The sequence below is a fragment of the Leptonychotes weddellii genome, chromosome 7 (assembly GCF_054177405.1).
Source record: "Leptonychotes weddellii isolate Sample4059 chromosome 7, ASM5417740v2, whole genome shotgun sequence".
In the NCBI taxonomy this organism is placed as follows: Eukaryota; Metazoa; Chordata; class Mammalia; order Carnivora; family Phocidae; genus Leptonychotes; species Leptonychotes weddellii.
In genome coordinates this window covers 14,125,579-14,149,946 of record NC_138375.1, presented here as the reverse complement: position 1 = coordinate 14,149,946, position 24,368 = coordinate 14,125,579, and the positions used below count along the sequence as shown (strand labels likewise).

Here is a 24,368-nt window from a genome sequence, read left to right as displayed (position 1 = left end):
TACCCAGAGAGTGCAGAGATCAAGATTGTGTTACAATGCAAGCCTAAATGGAATGTAGTTGCTGATGTCAAATCTCCAAGAACTTCCTTCCTTTTTGCTAACTCTCCATCCTCTTTCCATTTTTCTTCAGCAATTGTGGTACTTTTTATCACCTTGAGACGCAGCAAAAAAGAGCCCCTAATCATCTCTGAGGAGGACGTGCGGGAGAATGTGGTCACCTACGATGATGAGGGTGGCGGTGAGGAAGACACCGAGGCCTTTGACATCACAGCCTTGAGGAATCCATCTGCTGCTGAGGAGCTCAAGTATCGGAGAGATATCAGACCTGAAGTGAAACTCACCCCCAGACACCAGACATTGTCCACCCTGGAAAGCATAGATGTTCAGGAATTTATTAAGCAAAAACTGGCAGAAGCCGACCTAGACCCCAGTGTCCCCCCTTATGACTCTCTTCAGACTTATGCCTATGAAGGTCAGAGATCAGAGGCTGGGTCCATCAGCTCACTGGATTCAGCAACCACACAATCAGACCAGGATTATCACTACCTTGGAGACTGGGGACCCGAATTTAAAAAGTTAGCTGAACTCTATGGAGAAATAGAATCTGAAAGAACAACTTAGGGGGTTAATTCTTGCAACCTTCTAGAATTTGCTTCCTGAGCAAGTGGAGATATAACCTCAGCAATGGCAAGGAAGAAGAGTGGAGACAATACTTGGAACTGAGCAAGCTGTATACAGCTACTGTAGAAACAAGTGCCCTTTTCATGATTGAAACTGGGTTATTTAATCAGAAGACAGTCAAATTAAAAAAATACAGAGAAAAAGCTATTGTTCCTTGTGTATATTTTCAATTGCTCAATAAAGTCTGTGGTACTGTTTAATTAAGAATACCTGAATTAAGCCAAACGATGATATTTGTTTCAATATTTTGTGATTTCTTTTCAAAAAGCAAAACTAAACAGAAAGATTCAAAATCACTTATGACTAGGGGTGGTACACTACGGAATGAAACTTGTGCAGGTAATCGGGACCTCTTTTTCCACTTTTCTGTGTGGACTCTTGAGACCCACACTCTGTTATTGTGACAGATCTTATTAGCATTGTCTTGTGTTCAAATGACATGAGGTATATCCAGTATACCAGGTCATTCCATCATGGACTTGTATGCACCATTTTCCTTTGCCCTCCCCACTTCTTTTCTCCATACAAAATTGATGGAGCATGGGGATTTGCTGCTTGCACTATAATGTATGCAACTTCTGTGCACCCATTGTGCACTGCTCTGAAGCACAGAGACCATAGTCTCTGTCATGCCTGCCCTCCTTTCTTTTAACAAAAGACCCCCCCCTTTTTTTTATGGATAGAATGAATGGTTTAACTAAGATATACTCAGATAATCTGATATGTCAGGGAAAGATTTAATTTGAAAAATAGTCACAAACCTTATCCTGTATAAAACGTTGGAAAATTCAATGATTTATTCCATCCCATTTGTTTTAAGACATTTACATCAGCAGTTTTGATCCTGCCAATACCTAAAATTAGTTGTTGGACATTTTGATGGTTGGTTTATACTTCAGTCTAATTTGCTTACTTATAAAGCATGAGTAGTCATCGAAAATATGTACCTCACATGATAACAATGTAATCTGAAAAGATGATACTCCAATTTACATAAATCTTGTAGACCTTGGATTGACTTACCTTTATTCCTTTACACAGGTTCAGATTGTCCCCATCTCACTGACTGCTTAGCCCTTATCTGTTTGGGATCTACAGGAAAATATATAAAACTGAAGCAAAAAAAAAAAAAAAATAGGAGATTCACACTTATTATCCTTGGAAACGTGCCTCAAAGTCTCTGAGCTTCAGGGTCCCAAACAGCAAAATAAAGATGGTAAAGACTCCCTGCCTGTCTCACAGGGTTGTGTGAGGATCAAGAAGCATCTGTAAAAATGCTTTGCCAACTGCAAAGTGTTCTGTTATGTAAAGGCTTGCAGACACTAATTTTCTAATTCTGTTAGCTTACAAATATATAGTTACATACATTTTGAATAAAGTATATTATCATGAGAGAATTTCATAAAACCTTCAACACTGTAGCAACTGCTAACTAAACATAATACACAAGTTTAATTATTTTGATATTTTCCCAAATAAACTAATTTTCTTCAAATCTCTTGTTCTTTTTTTTTTTCCTAAAATGGTTTAGATAATATTTTGCTGTTGTTGCTATTGGTCTTAAAATAAGAATAATGGTCCTATTCTCCAAAAATTACCATATTTATGTATTTCAGATAGATTGGAATTTTGAAACCCACAAATTAAGAATTATCTCAAGGAGGAATTTTTCCTTTACTCTTTGAATTTCTCATAATCAAGTGTCCTCAAATGTTCATGGCATTTTCTGTCTGATTCCACCTATGTGCAAAATTTTAAATTTTGCCTCTGTTTGCAATTGCCCTATGCTATTATATTTCAGTTTCAAGGTATGGGAAGTAAGTAAGCTTAATTTGAATAATTCTCAACATGTGTTCTAAGCCTGAGGAATAAAATTTTTTTAAGTTTTTTACCACATTGTAGCTTTCCAGATGCTGCTTTATCATTTTTTTATATCATAATGCTATGCATTGCAGTATAAAGCTGTATCAGAAAAAAACACTCAGGGGTTTTGGGGAATAACTTCTGGAGACACATACTCCGATTATACTAATGTTGGACCACATTCACCCTGAAATAAGGGTACACCTTTGGAGAACTACTGTGGATGTTGGTGTTAGGACTTTCCTATGCAAAGAGGAGCAGGAAGGTCAGGTTTGGGAACTCCATTACATTAGGCTTTGGATTTATATTTTAGATAAACTGTTCATGGCTTTTATTTTATTTTGTTTGGTTTGGTTTGTTTTGTTAATACTCACCTGGTAACTTTACAGATGTTACAGGTAACTTTCAAACGTAAAAACTTTACGTTTTTAAAGACTTAGGTGAAAGTGAATGGAGAAAATAGGCATTTAAGGACTCCCAAAATTATATCCTGTGAAGAATGCATGTGCCATTTATAGATTTCAAGAGGGCTTGAAAGCTGAAAATGTATGTGTACATTTAATCATTTACATAAAAGCCAAGGTCCTCTGCATGTGTTTTGAGTATGAAAGTATTTCCCTTATTATATGAAAAAAACACCTCAGATCCAACTAATTTTAATTATACATTATAATGATAATGGATTGTTTCTAAGCCCCTAATGTTAAATATAATATGGAGGAAAATGGAACTTCTGTAGTCCTGAAATACTATGTTTCTGTGTTGATTTATCCTAGAATTTTGTTAATGAAAGCATTCCAAGTGTTATATTTTATATGAACTCTGAAACTAGGCAATTATATTATTATTGTAAATATGGATTAAATCTCATTTTTAAAATTCTGCTACTTTGAGTCAAGAAAAAAAATAATGATATATAAATGTTCTGCAAATAGATTGAAGTCATCCTAATACTTAATATCTTGCTTTAAGAACTCCAGTTGTCAGTGTTGGAAGAAAATTCTCAAAGACTTTAGTGGGCAAAGAGTTTACATATCAACTCTTGAGTATTCAGTAATCACAGATAATTAGCTATGGAATCATATGTGATTCCATATAGAATCAGCTGTGGAGTCACTTGTGTCTCGAACAACACATTTTGTAAGCGTTAGTTGATACTTACAGATCTAAATAAAATATAACTTCGAAATCAACTTACTTATTTCTAATAAAATAGTTTCCTACAGACCATCCCTATACAAAATGGTGGCTGCTAGTTAGAGGAAATATAAACAATTATGATAATTTTTTATCCAAGGTGTTTTTTACAAGAATTTTTAAATTCCAAGTATTCTTTGTGCAAACACTGGGAAATTAATAGATCTTGCAGGAATCACTAAAGATGTATCATCAGAAAGTCTTTCTATGATAAATCTGTATAAACACAGATCTGAAGTGGAGATTGAAGACAAAATTATCCTTAAAATAAGACTCTAAAAAGTTAACTTATGATTTTCTATAACCTGGTATAAGAAAAAAAATATTCTGAGAGAAATTGCATTCACATAACACACACACAAACATGTAGAAACATATATGTCTTCTTGAAAAATATTTGAAGAATAAAAGAATATTCAAAATAGTATTGATATGATCCAATTATGTGGTGTATACAAAATTTTAGTACCCAACATATGAACAATTTACCTGGAAGTTAATGAACAGTTTTTAACCTTTATTTTGTATCCAGCCTCAGGCTAACCTTCAGTACGGTCAATGATGAGAGCTGATTCACAGGTGTGCTTACACAGAGCAGACAAAATTATTAGTTATAAATCCAAATTTTACAAGTGAGGATTTAATGGACACAGTGCAGCTATTAAATACTAACAAGTGCTTTGACTTAGATACTTTGTATACCGCACAGTATAGTCAGAGATATGGGTAGAAGGAGGAAGATGTATTGAGTCCACCATTTTTAGCAATGTAGAAAGCTTAAATACACAATTAGTTTAATTTGTTCTTATCAACCTGCATCCATACGTTTGATTTGTTTTCTTCTTTTTGGGTTAGCTGAATATATAGGGAAAACAAACCAAAATTCAGGTAGACTCATTCATTTCAACAGCCATCAAGAAGTGCTAGTTAACTGAGCATGGTAATAGGTATCCTGGGGCATGCATATATCCAAAACTTTTGGGTAAGTCTTTTTGCTTTTTAGTGTGGACAGTGTTTGATTAGCTATTCAACAAATTAGAACTCTAAAGCTGATTATTCCGGGAAGAGGAAAGAGTCCCATATTTCAAACTGAAATTGTACTTAGCTTCAAGGTATGATAACATTCAATTAACTCACTTGGCTTTCAATTTTGAGAATAGAAGAAATCTCAGAATGGTTCTTGGGAGAAATGTGACTTGAATTCAAATTTTCTCTCTCTCTTTTTTATCCTTTAGGATTAAGAGCAAATTAAATATTATCTGAAGGAAACAAACCATTTCAACTTTTATTTTCTACTTCATCTGCAGAAGGTAAATTTTTTTGCAATGTAAAATTAGAAATCTCATAAACCCTACAGGCAAAAGTAGCTCGCAACCATTTGAAAATAAAACTAGTACAGAACCCACTCTCTTTTTCAAAGATTCCAAATACAACATTTTAAAGTGAAAATATGAATATGAACACTCTTTAACATGTCAAAAGTTGTATTCTTAACTTTGACTTATAGCGATGAAAGATGTAGTTTTGTTGTTTTTAAATAAGGTAGAGATGAGAGGATAACAGAACACATTCTTCTTTGGAGCATTGATACAGAAAAAAAAAAAGTGCTCTTAGGCTAGTAAGGAATGATTTTATTTATCCACTTTGCTGAGTCTACAGAAATGAGGGATCTTTACTTTTCAAAAGTACAAAAGCATCAAATCTATTTCAGTAATGATTCGTTTTTAAAGACTTAGGTGAAAGTGAATGGAGAAAATAGGCATTTAAGGACTCCCAAAATTATATCCTGTGAAGAATGCATGTGCCATTTATAGATTAAAGTGGGTTCACCAAATGGTTTAGTCTTACTGCCTAGCAATATTAGCTTTGGAAGTAGGAAAATGGACCATGATAGTTAGTGTCACCCAAATAATTTCATCAAGTCAATTTTTCATGTGTCAAATGCATCAAATTCTTACTGTAAATCATCTATTCTTTTCAAAGTACTTTTTCAAATGCCTTAATTTCAAACAGAAATTCACACTATCTAACATTTATTAATTGAGTAAGTTCTTCTAATCATGCACTACATGTAAGATACTATTTCAGGCACTGAAAGGGATGTGAAAAAAATATCTTGGTGGTAGGGATTATCATCAGTGAAATTAGAGTCTCACTTCAGAGGTAAGACCTACATATAAAAAGTTATAGAGGATTTAATACAAAGCAAAAAGTGGCAAGCGTTCTAAAATAGGTTTGGATACAATGTTGGGAAAGGCCCCAGGATCCCATTGAAACTGTGTCAATACTGTGTCTACGTGGAGCAAAACTGGAGTTACTCTATAGGACAGAGGAATGGTACAGTTCAGGGAGAAGTAGAAGCAAAGGGGACAGTGTAGACAAACGTACAAAGGTAGATTATTCTGTATGGAATAGAGGATTCATGCAGGGAAATAATGCAAGATGTTAAGCAAAGTTGGATTTAGATTAGGGTGATTGAATGAAACTTACTTTTTAACCAGTGTCATTGAATTTATTTTTCCCCAAAACAAGAGAGGGACAGTGGCCAGAGTTCCCTTTTAGATATCTGAGTCTTTTATTGATGTCTATCATTCAGTGAAGATAGAGTAAAGAAAGACTCTAGAGTTACATACACCTACAGAAGAAAGAGTAGACTCATCATTTCCAAAGTATAACTACTTATTTTAGGAATATATCTTGAGAAAAAAAGCCAAGGTGATGTACATTTCAGGTTTGATTGTTGGAGTCATTTTATTTTATCAATTTATTCATTATAATAATAATAAATTAAAATGAGGGCAAGAAATATACTTTTAAGAACAGTATCTATTCATATGAATTTATTCTTAACTGGATAAATGTGTCTATCTTCTATAATCTTTGTTTTAGGTATAAAAATATTTTAAAATAAAAAACAAATATTCAAATGCCAAAGACTGAGCTGAGGCCTTATTAATACTGTATCAGTTATTTTTAATAATTATTTTTAATACTTAAGAGATGTCATAAACTCTAGTGTTTCATTGTATATAAATTTACATTTGGATTTATTTTTAAAAAGTGGCTATCATACAACATAAGATTAAATAATTTGTTAATATCATAGGTAGACTTAGCCTGAAATCCCTATTTTTATATCTTCTATGTCTCACTTTTTCTTCTTTCGCATCAACTTGCCTTTTTTTAAAACCCTTGAATAGCTATGTTTGAGCAATTTCTATATTTCATGTATTTTTCAGAACAAATTCAAGAAAATGTTTTTCAGAAATAGAAAGTAGTTATCATGTTATTTTCAGGGTTTTGATTTTCAACGCATTTTCTCCCCCTCTGTCACTAATCATGCTCTTCCTCACCAAAAAGTAATAAAAGAAAATTGCATTCAGAAAAATACCCTGTGGAAGGTCACTTTTTGAGCTTGAGGTTTCCTTCCATGATGTGATTTTGTTTTGTAGTTCTTGAAACACTGTACATTTCTAGACTCTTGGAATTCATTTTATCTTCATTCTTTAAAAGATAGCAGGGGGCTGTGGGGGGGGAAGTCATTTTTGTTCATGTGAAATTTATTTAAAATATTTCAAAAGACTTTGAATATATGTCCTAAAACATTGAAAGTATCAATCAAATTAAACTAATGCTTTATTCTTTGCAAAGTATGTTTCCAATATCACACTTCAAATCTTTAAAATATAATTATCATTTTCAAAAAACAACTATAATTTGATCGATACCCTTGCCTTCATTTAAAAGAAAACTTAGATAATTGGTTTTCCAGAAGAGCTAACACTGAGTAAATCTCCCAAATTTCATCACCTAAGTTATGTTTTGTTTCTTATTGCTCATGTTTCTCATTGATCACACAATGATAGTATATGACAATTAGCATATCAATAAAACACCACATTACAAATTACTTTTAATTGTATCTAATAGATTAGGCTGAGGTACAGTGCTTAAACTTTTTTTAATTTATATTTCATTAAGTTCTCCTCAGAATATTATTTCTGAGGCATGCAGATATATGCACTCCTTCCCCTGCCTCCTGCCAACATTTATCATTTTCTTTCACCTCGCCAGTCTTAAATTAGTCACCTGTTCCACCTGTCCTCAGCTGTCTCAATTTCAATTTGAAAGAATCAAGGATACAGGACAGTGAAATTCTTTGCTGGGACAAACTGTCTTGAGAAAACCAGGTCACAACTCAACTTTCTTGATTCCTACTCAGTGTCTTGAGTTAAAATATGAAACAGGACAATATTAGAGGGAAAAGAAACCCTTAGGTTTAAGAATCTAGGATTCAGAACACGTAGTTAGGAATCTTGACTGAAAGTACTTGTATAAGTTTAAATGTCAAACATTGTTTAAATTATCCTACAATTTAAAATAGAAATAATAATACCTTTATACTTATCTCGCAAAATTGTTAGGAATACCAGATGTGATTTTGTGTATAAAACACAGAAATGAGGGGTGTCTGGGTGGCTCAGTTGGTTGTCTAACTCGTGGTTTCAACTCAGGTCAGAATCTCATGAGTCATGTGCTCTATGCTCAGCAGGGACTCAGCTTGAGATTCGTTCCCTCTCCCTCTTTCCCTCCCTGCGCTTGTGCATGCTCTCTCTCTCTAAAGTAAATAAATAAATCTTTTAAGGTTTTATTTATTTATTTGAGAAAGAGAGAGAGAGAGTGCAAGATCAAGAGTTGGGGGAGGAGCAGAGGGAGAGGGAGAAGCAGACTCGCTGATGAGCAGGGAGCCAGCCTGAAGCAGAGCTCATCCCAGGACCCGGATGCAGGGCTCGCTCCATCCCAGGACCCTGGGTTCATGACCTGAGCTAAAGGCAGGCACTTAAACCACTGAGTCACCCAGGTGCCCCAATAAATAAATCTTTTAAAAAAATAAAATAAAAAAGCAAAAATAAAACACAGAAATGAGTATAGTCCTTGGCAGATTGATTAATCTTATTATTGTGGTTTCTTTTTTTGCACCCTCAATCTTCCCCAGTCTCTGGCCTCAGAAAATTATGACTTTGGTTATATAATACAGGAATAAAGGCTTTGCATATTTTCATCACAGTGTAAGCACAAAGATGCATTCTCCATCTGAGGAGGCCAAAAAAAAAAAAAAAAAAGAGCCGTTCTAATGTTTACCCATTGGATTCTTCCTTTCACCATGCAGAGGACAAAGGAAATTATGATCTCTATTTAACTGTATGGATTAGATTTCCCTCAATACCTTTTGCTCATAAAAATCTAAGATTAGACTAATAAATTAAAATTATGAATTATACATACACTATATTGACTTCTCTGTTTCAGAATATTTTTTTATAAACACCAGTCTCTCTTATTACATAATTATTTAAAAATGTGAAAATTAGTTCTTGGGATTTTTTGAAAAAACAATAAAAATGTTTAGTGCAAGGATATTTGGCAGTTTATAAAAACTTTTAAAATTCAAGGGAAACAAAACTCATTAGCATAGCCATGGAATATATTTTGCATGATCAAAGAAACACACTTCTATGATGTCTGGGACCTCTTTGAGGAAAATTACAGGGACTCTATCATGTTCAATAACACTATGCTATTATAAAATAATTAATGAACACCCAGAATAATAAACAGTCTAATGTCACTCAGTGCTTGCAAATTCTTAAATAGAATAGATATGATCCAGAATATAGAAGCAAACCTAACATCTCCTTTAAATTCTATTTTCCTCTCCATTTGACCCACACCCCAAGAAAAACTGGTTGTTGATTGTTATTTATACATTATTGATTGTGATATTGTTGTATCTCCAGTAGATAATAGTCTATCCTCTAATTTCAATCAAAGAAGAATGTTCCTATCTAAGGAGGGATTGAGTAAAATTAAAAATGATTTATTAAGGGCTGCTTTATTGCCAGACAATAAAACTTCATATTCTATATATAGGAAAAGAAACACTTATTTTCATAAAACATAGCTTCCTTTTGAGGAAATTAATATCAGTACATTTCATTAGCACCCAGTAAGTTAAGAATATTAACGCACCTAAACCAATTTTACCATATATGTTAACTAAATAGAATTTAAATAAAACCTTGAAATAAAAAAAAGAATATTAGTGCAGGTCTAATTGGAAACAACAGTACATTTTGAGGAAATTTCAGCTTTCCTCTATATCCCAATAATACACCAGCCCGTCTCTGTTAAATGACAGCTTAATCTTCTTGTTCACTGAAAAGGAGAAGTCACTACTTCAGCCAAATAACAGAAGTCCACATCTTTCTCTTTATCACTCCCAAATCTTATTTTGTTTCCACAAACAAATTTTACATCTAGAACATTTCATAAATCCCTCTGAAGTCCTCTTCCATAGTGACTTACTTTTCTGTCAGTTAGTTAAAGAATTGTTCTCTCCAATTTACTCCAAGAAAATTATTCAGGAAATTAAAAAAAAAAGCAAACAGGAAAAAAAAGTCAAAATGTTGGTGAATTAATACAGTTTTCTGAGAGTGTTACAACCCGGCACATTTTATCACTGATTTTTGCCAGTGATTTCTTAAAGAGAACTAACCAACAGCCTAACCAGGTTACACTGAAGTTTTTATAGAAAACATTAAATATAAGGGAACTGAATTTTTTAATCGCCCAAATAAAAGTTATGACAATATTACCATAGAACAGAACCTGACTACAGGGAAAAGGAAGTAAGCAAAGAATTTTGTGTGGGGGCGGGTTGTTTGCTGGGTGTTTTTTGGAGTATAGTTGACACACAATGTTACACTAGTTTCAGATGCACAACATAGTGATTCAATAAGTCCATATACTATGCTGTGCTCACCACAGGTGCAGCTGTCATCTGTCACCATTCACTGCTATTACAATATCATTGACTATGTTCCTTATGCTGTGCTTTTTATTCCTGTGACTTACTGTTCTATAAAATGCTAGTGACCATGCTAAGAAGATTAAAGCCAGAGGTAGGTGGAAAGAGGTAGAATATTTGGAGTCAGAGATGTTTTCATATTGCACTGGGGGAACTAAGCATCCTTAGGCAAAGTATGGAGCAGAAGATAGGGATTTCACTCTGTTCAGTCATACTTTTATTTTATTTATTTTTTATTTTTTTTAAAGATTTTATTTATTTGAGAGAGAGAGAGAATGAGATAGAGAGAGCATGAGAGGGGAGAGGGTCAGAGGGAGAAGCAGACTCCCCACTGAGCAGGGATCCCGATGCAGGACTCGATCCCGGGACTCCAGGATCATGACCTGAGCTGAAGGCAGTCGCTTAACCAACTGAGCCACCCAGGCGCCCCAGTCATACTTTTAAATAAAATCACTTCCACTACCACTATGCACAGGGGCTGACAAAGGTCAGTGTAGAAAATCAAATGAAAACAGAGAGCACAAAAAAACTCAAATCTTTGAAGAATGAAAATACCTCAGATTATCCAAATTATTACAACAAAAGACTAGCAAATTAGGACAGCTAGCTAATGGCAGTCACTTTCTGTATGACCTTTAGAAAGCAAATTTTTGTTAATGGGAAAAAGTACTCAGTGTGGGTCTCTAGGAAAGCCTCCAGTGGTTGAATTTCCAAACAGAAATTGGAAGAAGAAATAAAGCTACCCTGAAGAACTCATCTGTAAAATAATTTGGGCCTACATGGGGGGAGGTGAGAGTGGAAAAGAGAGAGATTCTTAACTCTTGGCTCAATTGTTTAATGTTTGTAGGAATATTCAGATTTTCTAATTCTTCTTGAGTCAATTTGGTTAGAACTACACTTTTCTAGACATTTATCTTCTTAAAATGTTTTCAAATTTTTAGCAAGAAGATATTCATATATTCTTACTAGCTTTTGAATATCTAGTGCATTTGCATCCATCTCTTTTTTTATTGCAAAATGTTTTTCTGCCTCTCCCGTCTTCTTTTTATCAAATTCGAAAGAATTTTGTCAATTTTATCACTTTTTAATGAATGGTACTCATTTTTATATTTTCTCTATAGCATATATATATTTTTTAATTTCCTAATCCTGCTCTCAGCTTCATGCTTTTTAAAATTATTCTGCTTTATTTGGCTTTATTAATTAATCTAACTCACTGAAATTAAGATTCTCTTATTTTCTAATATTAGCCTTCTAAGATATAGATATCTCCCCCAACTATTTTATCTGTATATATCCAGGCAATACTATCTGCTATAACACAAAATTCCAAATATCAGTGGTTTATCAGAAGTTTATCTCATGCTCTAATAAAGTCTATGTTCCCGATCTGTAGTTGGATCTGCCCAGGCAGTGATTCATGCATCCAGTCACCTTCTGTTTTATATTTCTGATATCCCCTAGGTCTTGGAGTCAAATGCTGGACCTTCTGCATCCAGTTGCCTTCATGGAAAAGACAATCCACTCATATCCTATTAGATGAGATCAGCTATATGGTTTACCTAGATGCAAGAAAAGGTATGAAATATTATTGCATATAGATCATTTGGGGACTGGTCATGTATGCATCCTCTGCCTATACATGTCAAAATCCAGACTCCTAGAAGCAAAGGAGATGTTCAGAATAAATCATATATATTTTTTTTCCATAAACAGTTTAAATACTATAAACCATGCTTATCAGTTAGAGAACAATGAGATGTCTTTGAAAATCTAAGCCCTTCGATGTTATCCAAGGGTCAAATTGCAAGCAGACCTTTTTTTTTTTTTTTAAAGATTTTATTTATTTATTTGACAGAGAGAGACACAGCTAGAGAGGGAACACAAGCAGGGGGAGTGGGAGAGGGAGAAGCAGGCCCCCCGCCGAGCAGGGAGCCCGATGTGGGGCTCGATCCCAGAACCCCGAGATCATGACCTGAGCCGAAGGCAGATGCTTAATGACTGAGCCACCCAGGCACCCCGCAAGCAGACCTTTGTAAGGAAAACACTGAGGTTTACAATGTGAATTGTTTCCTAAAAACTTGCTTTGGTGTTTTTGGGAGAAAGTGTCCAGTTTCTCTCCATTAAGTATGTTAGAGGTAAGGTTTTTTTGTAAATGTTCTTTATCAACTTAAGGAAATTCCCAATTATTCCTTGTTTGCTGAGGGGTTTTGTCATAAATGTAGTCAGGGTTCTCTAGAGAAACAGAACCACTATGATGTGTGTGTGAGTATATATATATATATATATATATATATATATATGTTTATTATTATAGAAATTGACTCGAGTGATTATTAGAGACTAGTGAGTCCAAAATCTGAATGTGAGCAGCAGGCTGGAAACTCAGGAGAACGATGGGGTACAGATGAAGCCCAAAGACATTTTGCTGGAGAATTCCCTCTTGCTCTAGGAAGTTGATCTTCGTATCCTATTCAGGCTTTCAGGTGATTGGATGAGGATACCCACATTGTGGAGGGAAATCTGCTTACTCAGAGTTCACAAATTTAAATGTTAATCTCATCCAAAACATCCTCCAAGGTGACACCCAAAAAAACCATAATGGGTATCAGATTTTGTCAAATGCTTTTTCTGCATCAATTGATATGGGTACATGTCTTGTGTTTCCTTAAGCCTGTTAATATGGAGGATTCCACTGTGATGTCTAAATGTTGAAACAATTCTTGGAAATCAGAAATTATTTCACTAAGTCATAGCATGTAATTTCTTTATACTGTTGTATGATAAAAATGTTGTCTAATCTTTGTCTGGGTTCCTGAAATAGAGCTTCTAAAGTTTTGGGATTTTTTGAGTGATAGGAGATCTTTGTTATTCATAGCGGGGCCCTGAAATCATCCCTCAGTTATTGCTAATAAAGTAACTTATGATGGACCTCCAAATAGTTTCGGCATGAGTAAAGGATAAGAGTAATGCCAATAAGACCAACCATGTGATTAGATACTCAATCTTTGAACCAGGTGATATCAGTTCAAGCTCTGGGGAGTGAAGGGGCACTGGACATTATATACCATCACTTAGACAATTATTCAATCACACCTATATAATGAGATCCCAACAAAAACTCTGGACACCAAAACTCAATTGACCATTCTGGTTGGTGATCACATTGATGAGTCAGGAGGAGGATATGTTCCAATTCAACAGGATTAGGACTTGATAGGTCCACATTTATGATCCTTCTAGACTTCTCCTGTAGGTCTCTTCATTTGGCTGATCCTAATCTGAATCCTTGATAACAAAACACCAATTTAAATCATGAGATTTTTCTGAGTTCTGTACATTATTCTACTAAATTATAAAATCTGACAGGGTTGTGGGAATCCTAGAATGTGTAGCTATTTAGTCAAGGTGAAAGTGGAATGGGGACCCCTGAACTTCTGGCTGGTGTCTGATTTGAGAGCAGTCTTGTGCCCTTTACTTATAGAGTCTGGGCTAACTCTAGTAGCTAGTCCACGAATTGTATTGTGGTATTGCATATAACATGTTGCATTTGATTTGCTAATACCGTGTTGAAGATTTTTGCATCTATGTTCATGAGATAGATCACTCTGTAGTATTCCTTTCTTGCAATATCTGGTTTTGGTATTAAAATAATGTAGAATTCATAAAATGAGTTCTGAAGTGTTCCCTCTGCTTCTATTTTCTGGAATAGTTGTCCAATTATTGCTATAATGATTCCCTATGTGTTCAGTAGAATTCACCGATAAAATCAATTAGTTCTGTTTTTTTCTTTTCTGGAGGATTATTAATTGTTGATTAAAAAGTTTAATAGATGTGTCTATTGAAATTGACTTTCTCCTGCGTCAGTTTTAGCAGTTTATATATTTTAAGAAATTGCTTCATCTAATTTGTTACAAGTTATTTATAATATTCCTTTATTATCCTTATAATACCCATGGGATAATCTCAGTTTACATTGCCCTTCTTTTCTTGCATGCTGTCAACTTTTCCCATTAGTGCCCTTAACATAGTACCCATAATTCTTTTATACTCCAAAACCTTTGTCATATCTGGGTTTGATTCTGATGCTTTCTTGGTGTGTTCAGATTGTGTGTTTGCTTGCCTTTCAATATGGCTGGTAACTTTTTTTTTTTTTTTTTTTGAGAGAGAGAGAAAGAGAAAAAGCATGAGAGGGGAGAGGGTCAGAGGGAGAAGCAGGATCCCTGCTGAGCCGGGAGCGGATGTGGGACTTGATTCCAGGACTCCGGGATCATGATCTGAACCTAAGGCAGTTGCTTAACCAACTGAGCCACCCAGGCGCCCCCCGCTGATAACTTTTGATCAAAGACCAGACATAATTAATCAGGTATCAGAAACTCAGGTAAGTAGTCCTTTAGTGTGAAGTTTTACATTAACTTGGCCAGGAATTGGATACCATTTAATATTTTTGTTACCTGCACATGCCAGAAAATTCAAAATCCTCTAGTGTCCTTGTTTCAAGTTCTCTTGAACTCCTTCAACAGAGTCTGTGTCTTGCAGCTCTTTCAGTTGTAATCCACTGTTACTGTAGTGTAACCCTGTTAATATGGTGGTAAGAAGTAGGGAAGGAGAAGGGTCCTCCAATCTCATCATTAAATCTATGCATTTTAGTCATCTGTGTCCTTGGGCTGTGATTTTTTTCCCCAAATTCTTAGATAACCCCCTTCCTTAGCCCTAGAGATGAATGGAATCAGGTAAATGTTTTTCCCCTAGGTGGAATAATGCTCTAATAAAGCCTTTCCTGCCCCCTTTTCTTTGTTTACAAAGAATACTTTGTGTTTATTTCTCAAGGGTTGATTTTCCCCTCAACTTGTTAGAGCCAGGAAGAAATATTTATTGGCCCTTGGGTGATGTAAAAAACTGATAAAGTTCCTGCAAATGAAACTCACAAAATTGTGGGCTCCTCAAGACTAAGCCCCCAGGAGTTTCTCATGGTCATGTTAGTTACAATCAACCTCTAACAATTTGTCAAAATTACTATCTTGTTGTCCCTACCAGCTCATACTCCAGTGGCTTCTGACCCAAACAAGCAAATCTTGGCTGGTATTTCCGTGTATTTGCATGTCTCTCTACATTCCTGTGTGGAAGTTTGTCCTGAAGATCATTCCTCTGCTAGGTCCAAGAAAAGTTATGGATTTTTAGTTTATTCAGCTTTTTCTTTTTTTCTTATAAGGATAGGAGTGATGACTTCTAAAATTTGTGCATGACAGAGATAAAACCAAGGGTGACTGGTCATTTTTAATACAATAATTTTTCAATCATACATTTAATAAGTCCTTTTATTCATTTAAATATATTGATTGCATCTATTTTCATTAATTGATTTTTTAAAGTTTTAATTTATTTCTAAAATCCTTAGTCTTCCAGTTTTTGAGGTGACTCTGCTGATGTCTGAGGAGCAGAGACAGGCTATCCTCCAAAATTCTGCCCATATGCAGATTTGTGAGCAAAAGAAATGATTGTTGTTACTGTGAATCACTAAATTTAAAGTGATCCATTATGAATTAATAAAAAACTAAAATATGTAGATTAAGAGATTTTTGTTGTTATTGTCTTATACAGTACTAGAGTTATTATCAACCAGGAACTATCTCAAACTAAATAACCTTTGATGACACTTGCATTTTATGTGCTTTTCCAACCTCATTTTATGGCTAGCATATGTTCCCCATTCTTAGAGGAAGGTTGTTGTTGATCTGGATCAAAGACCCAGAACTGGGATGGTCTATTCTCATTTCTCTCTCCTTCATAGTGTGATCATTGATGATTCACTAGTCTTGGTCCTAGATTTATGAGATTTATGAGGAATTTTCTAATCTGAGTTTTCAACTTGCATGAGCCCTTAATCTTTTTCTTTTTCTTTTTTGTATCCATTGTCTCCTTGTAGCTGTTTAAAATAATTTCCAGGACATCAGTAGGAGACAGAAGCCCATGGGATCACTGCTAGCTAGAGGGCTTGTTTACCTTTATAGATTCATGCTCTTTCACTGTTTGGATCCTGTTAGGATTTCCTTTACATAATTGTCTGCTCAACAGTGCCTTGAAAAATATGTCTTCATATTTTATCAAATATTTGAAGTGTTTTGCACAGAGAGATTTTTTTTTTTAATAAGATACCATATTCCCTTGTTGCTAGAAAGACAATTAGTTTGCATTTCTACACTCTTACTTTAAAACTCTCATTTCAGAACAATTCTCTAAAGGCTAGTGACCGATCATGCCGGCTACATCTCAAAAGAAAACCACTTGTTATAATTCTATCAAACCTCAAATTAAAAGAAAATAAATGAAAAGGGAATGGTGAACCATATCCAATAAGTTTTAGCTTGAGGATATATTCTTTGGTGTCACTTGCTTCCTTTTCTTTTCTTTTTTTTTTTTTTTGAACACTCAGATAGATATGGCAAATAACTAACCTTTACTGAGGATTCAGAGGGGTCATAAAGCAATTCACTTTCACAGTAGTTGATTACAATCATTTCATAGGAAAAATTCTCATCACAGCTTGTGCTTATGTTGGGAGCATTCTCCTTACTTAACCCATGTAAAAATGTGCTTTTACCAAAAAAGGTATGAAGAACACCTTCTTATCTCATTCACTCAGCTTCTTCATGTGCTTAATATATATATGTACATACAAAGATGCACAAATAAAATTAGTACTCCCTATAATCTTTAATCTCAAATCCCTGCTAAACTATATAAATAAATACATTACTATATTCATCCATTAAAATAATTCATAAAATAACCTTCCATGTATTTTTTTTTAATTCTAAATATTTAAAAATTTTAGGTCACATTTTCATTATTATATTCTTAAATTCACTGTATTATGATCTAGGAATATGACAATATATATTTAATTTTTGAATATTTAAAAAATTATAGCCAATGGCCTGATAAATATTATTTTAAATATTCCACAGATATACAACAAAATGCATTCTAACTTCAAGGGATGTGATGTTTTAACACTGAAAAGTGTCTAGTTATATAATATAATGAGTACTTTTTTTTTCTCTATTAGCAACCTTACATGGTGGTCTGCTCAACCAGTATTTTAGGTGAGAATTTTGATACTAGTTTAGTTTTTTTCATAATTTATTATATCTAAATGGCAGCTTGTCAGATTTTCTTGAATTCAATATGTTTATTGGGGAATACCTAAATTTGCATTGTTTTCACTATTTCAGTTTTTCAATTTGAAGGCATGGTCATTTCTGCATCTCATGAGGGTATTATCTTTCGTTATTTGTTTTTCTCTTCCTTCTGCTCCTTTTCTTATCATAACAATATTTCTATTAACATGTGTTAAAGTGTATACTTTCATATTTCTTTCTCTTTCTATTCTTTATTTCAGTTTTTAGATATTTCTTCAATTTGGTATCAAAGATCAGTAATTTAGGTATTGATGGTAATTAACCACCCTCCAATTTGTCTGCTTTTGTTGTGGTTTTTGTTGTTGATTTTAAGTTCCAGATGGTCTCTCTGTGATTCCTCTTGAATCTTTTTAAATACAGCCAACACCATTAATATGCAAATGTAGTCTCTCTCTTTCAGTGACTGTCTTGGTTTGGACATCATATTTAGTTCTATCTGTTTTAATACTAGTGCTATCCAATAGAAATATAATGTGAAATGATGTGGTAAAGTACTATACAAATATGAGCATACCACATATTTACATGAATGTAAAAGATATAATTTTACATATTTTTAGTTTCCATACTGAAAACAAGTTATAGAAAAAGGTAAATTTAATTTTGATAACATATTTTATTTATTCAATAGATAAAAGATATCAAATATATCAAAGTATCACTTCAACATGCAATCAATATAAATATTAATACTTTATTTTAATTTTGCTATATATTTTTTAAGATTTTATTTGTTTAGGGAGAGAGAGGACACAAACAGAGGGAGTGCACAGGGAGAGAGAGAGAGAGAATCTCAAGCAGACTCCCCAATGAGCGTGGAGCCTGGAGGTTCTGTGTCAGGATTCTGATATCATGACCTGAGCCAAAATGAAGAGTCAGATGCTCAACCGACTAAGCCACATAGGCAACCTATAATTTTTTTTTTTAAGATTTTATTTATTTATTTATTTGAGAGAGAGAGAGAGAGAGAAACAGCATGAGAGGGGATAGGGTCAGAGGGAGAAGCAGGCTCCCCGACGAGCCGGGAGCCCGATGCAGGACTCGATCCCAGCACCCCAGGATCATGACCTGAGCCGAAGGCAGTCGCCCAACCAACTGAGCCACCCAGGCGCCCAGGCAACCTATAATTTTTGATATATTTTTTAAATGGCTGTATGTTTTATACTTAAAGCATATTTCAATTCAGTCATCAATTTTTCATCATTTAAAATGAAAAGTAATCTTTAGTTGTGCTAGTCACATTTCAAGTGCTTATTAGCCATATGTAACTAGCGGCTACTATGTTGGACAATTCAATTTTAGTACTTGACCACTTCAGTATGTGGTTATTTGACCATTTTTTTTTCCTGGTATTCAGTTCTGGTTCTTAGAATGCAAGGAAAGAGTTTGCATTCCATCTATGTATTTTCGACCAGTATTAGGACAAGGGAAACCTCAGCAGACCTATTTACTTTCTTTCTCTTCAGCTTTTTTGAGACCAGAGACAATAGAAATTTTGAAGCAAGACCAATATCATAGGTCCCTTAGGGCCAAGCTATGAAAGATACCCATAGATACACAGGCATGATAATCTACAAAAAACAAAACAAAAAACAACAAAAAGGATAAAGAGAATTAATTAGATGAATTTCAACAGTCTTTCCTGATAAAAACTTTTAGGAAACCAAGAACAGAGGAGATGAAATTTAATGAAACCTCATTACTGAAAATAAAGGTAGAAATGATTATTTTTATTGTGAATTTTATTAGAAGCAAGAGTAGGATGCTTGATGCTCATTACTGAATCTGCTATTCAATATATAGAAGGTCTGATCAAAAGAAAGGAAGAAGGAAGGAAGGAAGGAATGAAGGAAGGAAGGAAGAAAAAGAAAGAAAGAAAGAAAGAAAGAAAGAAAGAAAGAAAGAAAGAAAGAAAAAGAAAGAAAGAGAAAGAAAAGAAAGGAAAAAAAGAAGAAAGGAAATAGAAAGATATTTAATGATAAGAATTGTAGGGAAAAAAAGATACCTTTATTTGAGATCATTTGACTGTCCAAGTAGAACATCTGAGAAAATCTAGAAACAATTATTAATGGGGAAAAAAAAAGAAAAAAAATGAGTAATATTGCTAGACAAAAGTTTATGGGGGATAAATGAACACCTTTTTTTTTATTTTTTAAAAGTATTTTATTTATTTATTTGACAGAGAGAGCACAAGAAGGCAGAGAGAGAAGGCTAAGCAAAGAGCCTGACACAGGACTTAATCCCAGGACCCTGGGATCATGACCTGAGCCTAAGGCAGATGCTTAACCTACTGAGCCACCCAGGTGCTCAATGAACACCTTTTTGAAAAATAAAAATAAACAGTTTTTAGGTGTAGTACAAATGAAAGAAGTTATTCATTCTAAATAAAAATAAGAATTTTCAAGCCTTGTTTTTATTACCTGAAATCTGGATCAGTTCCCTTGCAATTCATATTTGGATTATACATAAATGTGACCTTCAGCAGCTAATTACAGCACTCAATGTTTATGGTCAGACATTTCCATATTATAAGATGTAGAAAGATGACTTTTGGGACATTGTAAGCATGGAGGCAGCATATCACAAACTGTCAAATTTTTGGTGTGTCTTCTAAATAGCTTTTCACAAAATGTATGTAATGCTTTATCCCTTAGCAATATTCCCATTCTTATTGGGCTTTTGCTATCCATTTTTGGACACTGCCTTGGTGGAAAGATGGACTCTATGTCTTACACTTCTGTACTTGGTGGATTGACTAATATGTTTCTCTTTCTAATCAACAGCCTCAGATGTTCTAATTACAATGTATCAGAGTAACCAAAAATGGTGATAATTTATCTCTAGATACCATGTCATGGTGCCGTTCGATATAATATTCACTCACCAATAATGGAAATTTCTACAATCTGTACTTTCCGATATGGGAGCCACAAGCCACACACATATGACTATTGTGTAACTGAGAAACTGAATTTTTTTTATTTTATTTAAATTTAATTGGTTTAATTTAACTTTGTATAGTCATGTTCATGGCTCATGGCTAGTATATTAAATAGCACAGCTATAGATCAACATAGCCATTAGAAAAAATTGTATTACCTAGTTGTGTATTCCATGTTTAAACATTAACATATCCTTTTAAAATGTGTCTTGTTTTGAACTTTATGGAACTAATTTCACCCTTCATAGATCAAATAAGAAATCATTTTCTTTCCTACCCAAAATGTATAGAACTTGATTACAGTATCATCAAAGTATTCTTACACAGCTCAATAAATAAATGAGCCAAGAAACTCTTCAAGGACAAAAATAAATATTTATTGGGAAAGCAGAACCTATTTGTCCTCACTTAGGGTATACACAGATTTTGTCTTGCTACTGTGTCAGTCCCTACTTAACAACCCATGATGTAGACCTGGTTAATTTCCCAAACCTAAAAATTAGGAAAAGTTAGGAAAAATGGGTAAGTATAGACCCATTCCTTCCCTTTCTTCACAATTAGCATAAATAATGTGATGCTACATGTGACACTTTTTTAGTCATGCTAATCTTGTTTATGCTTATATCTGCAAATATTCTATGAGTTAATATTCTATGAACTAAAGAATTAAGTTTAAGAAAAATAAGTTACATTAAAAAAAATTTCCCTGGTCAATAACTGTCATGAGAACTTAAATTCACTTGGTTCTGAAGAGCTATAGAATTTTTTTTTTAAGTTTAAAAATTTATTGAGGCATAATTGACATAAAATAAAATTCACATGTTTAAAATGTTCATTTTGATAAGTTTTGACATATACATAATCCTTTAGCAGAAAGTTTGGCATTTTGATTGTGGGAATGGCTTAAAGTTCAACTGCATAATATAACAGAAAAATGAACCGAAATGAAAAGTCAGATTTTACAAAAAGTTTACAAATTTTGTAAATTTGTACAAAAATTATAAATTTTATAAGAATTTTACAAATTTTAACAATTTTATATTCTGCATGGAATAAGGTATTGAGTATCTCTATTATCAATGGAAAATAATGTCCATAAACAGTATCTCCACCATCATCTTTAGTATCCAACTTGTAGAATAAATACTAAGTCACCACAGCATGCTGAGGAGATAGAAAGTAATCCCTTGTCAAACAATGCTAGTTTCATTTAGATATAGTCACCCATTATAGTTAGCTTATGCTACATAAGCATTTGTAGAATGGAATTCAAGGCACTTAAATAACGACAGAATAAGAAACTTGGCTCTCTGCCCGAAGAAGTCAAGCTTATGAGAGACATCATTTTATGTGTCCCTGAGGAACATAATCCACAAGTGTTGGGAAATGGCCATTCGAAAGAACATAGGAGTTCATTTTAGGAAATGAGAGTGGAAGTATGCAATTAGAAATGCTATGTCTTTTCAAATTCTATGTGGACTCATATATAATTCAATTCATTAGAGTTATCATTAAATAGATGTTTATATATGTATGTGTGTGTGTGTGTGTGTGTGTGCATATTAGAGATTGCTTTCAATACTCCATGATTCACTTGCCTTTCCTGGACTCCAGATACTTCTATCCATTATTAGTTAAAGTACATCTAGTCCTCTGAAACATCATATAATCATCATAGTAAAAAACATTATTGTCAAAGGATAACATTTGTCTAGCCTCTTGCAACTTACAAAAATACCATTCATTAATAGCTTTTAAGGTAGGCAGAGAAAATGTTTTTTTTTTAATTTTTAATGTGTTCTTTTTTTTTTATCTTATTAGAGAGGAAACAAAGTCAGGAATGAAAGAAAATTCACAAGGTATGTAACAGTGACAAGCTAAAGAAAAATTTTCTTTCTTTCTCATACCATGCACTCTCTTCTCTGAATTGCTAATTCAATTTAACTTTAACTTCGCTTCCAAATGTAAGTAGCAGCCATAAGATGTAAATCACCAAATGCCTGATGATTGATAGTATCCTGGCGAACAATCAAACGATGATATGAAAATGACATGATACAATGGAGAGAATATCACACTTTAAACAGGGAACAAAACTGTAGTCCTATTTCCCTGATGACAAGCCATATGCTGTAACACAACTATTAATACCACTGAGTGTAAGTCTACTCAACTTTAAAGAGGATGGTTAAAGCCTGTGATCTCTATGTTAGTTTACACCTAAAAAATTCTACACTTTTTTTTTAATTTCCTTATCTGATTTCACTCAATTTAAGGTATCTTATTTTAAACATTTAATCATCAGTATCATGAAAGAGAATGGATATTCCTAAGGATGCACACCTACAAACTTTAGCTCTTTCATTAACATGCTCATTTCCAGATTTCCTGATACTTAATTTCCCAAACAGTCTTGGAAATTCAGTGTGTGCACTTTATAGGCAGATGTGAGTATTTTATCTATGATCCCTGCACATGCTAAAACATGTGAATCTGTTCTGAAATTTTTACTTCATTTTGCCATAAATGGTTTGTGATTCTTCCATGGCTATGATTACTTATTAAGTTAGGACAAATATGATTAATTACTCATTGCCATCTGTGCAATCCAATGTCAAGTATTTCCTTGAAGTAATAAGTGATACTTACCAATGTCTCAAACTCAGCACCTTGAATGGATTATGAGAGCATTAAGACACTAAACCTTATGTGCCAGTGGGAATATCATATATCAGTTTTCTCAGAACTCCTTAATTCCAAAAAGTCTTTCACAAACTTTCCATGATAAAGTCAAGTGAACACATTAGAAAAATGAAAGTGCATAAAAAAGAGAGTGTGTGAACATGAGGAAAATTAACAATATTGACAAATTCTTCCATGATGACATCAGCCAAAACTATTTATTAAAATGAAATACACAAATTTATTCTCCTCTGGACAAAATGACAAGACAGAAAAACTCACCTCAAAACTGATAGGGACCTAATCAATACAGACATTAATAAGATGTTGGAACTAGAGTTCAGAATGATGATTATGAAGATACTAGCTGGGCTTGAAAAAAGCATGAAAGAAACTAGAGAATCCCTTTCTGGAGAAATGAAAGAACTAAAATCTAATCAAGTTGAAATAAAAAAGGCTATTAATGAGGTGCAATAAAAAATGGAGGCTCTAACTGCTCAGGTAAATGAGGCAGAAGAGCGAATTAGTGCTATAGAAGAACAAATGATGGAAAATAAAGAAGCTGAGAAAAAGAGAGATAAACAACTACTGGATCCTGAGGGCAGAATTTGAGAGATATGTGATAACATAAGATGAAACAATATTAGAATAATTGGGACCCCAGAAGAAGAAGAAAGAGAGAGAGGGGCAGAAGGTATATTGGAGCAAATTATAGCAGTGAACTTCCCTAATTTGGGGAAGGAAACAGGCATCAAAATCCAGGAGACACAGAGAACCGCCCCCCCAAAATCAATAAAAATAGGTTCACACCCCAACATCTAATAGTAAAACTTACGAGTCTCAGAGACAAAAAGAAAATCCTGAAAGCAGCTTGGGACAAGAGCTCTGTAACCTACAATGGTAGAAACATTAGATTGGCAATGGACCTATCCAC

At 33.8% G+C, this 24,368-nt stretch overlaps 1 protein-coding gene across 2 annotated transcripts in view; it reads left to right on the top strand.

The window, feature by feature from the left end:
- The window catches only part of CDH18 (cadherin 18), a 403,581-nt gene extending 402,757 nt beyond the window's left edge, over positions 1-824 (top strand). Inside the window, exon 12 of one of the 2 annotated variants that reach the window (XM_006726862.3) lies at positions 131-824. In XM_006726862.3, coding sequence (XP_006726925.1) covers positions 131-621 — 491 coding nt within the window. In that variant the 3' untranslated portion in view covers positions 622-824. The remainder of the gene's footprint in view (positions 1-130) is intronic. The other variant, XM_031018262.2, reaches the window with a different exon arrangement.
- Positions 825-24,368: the final 23,544 nt, after the last annotated feature.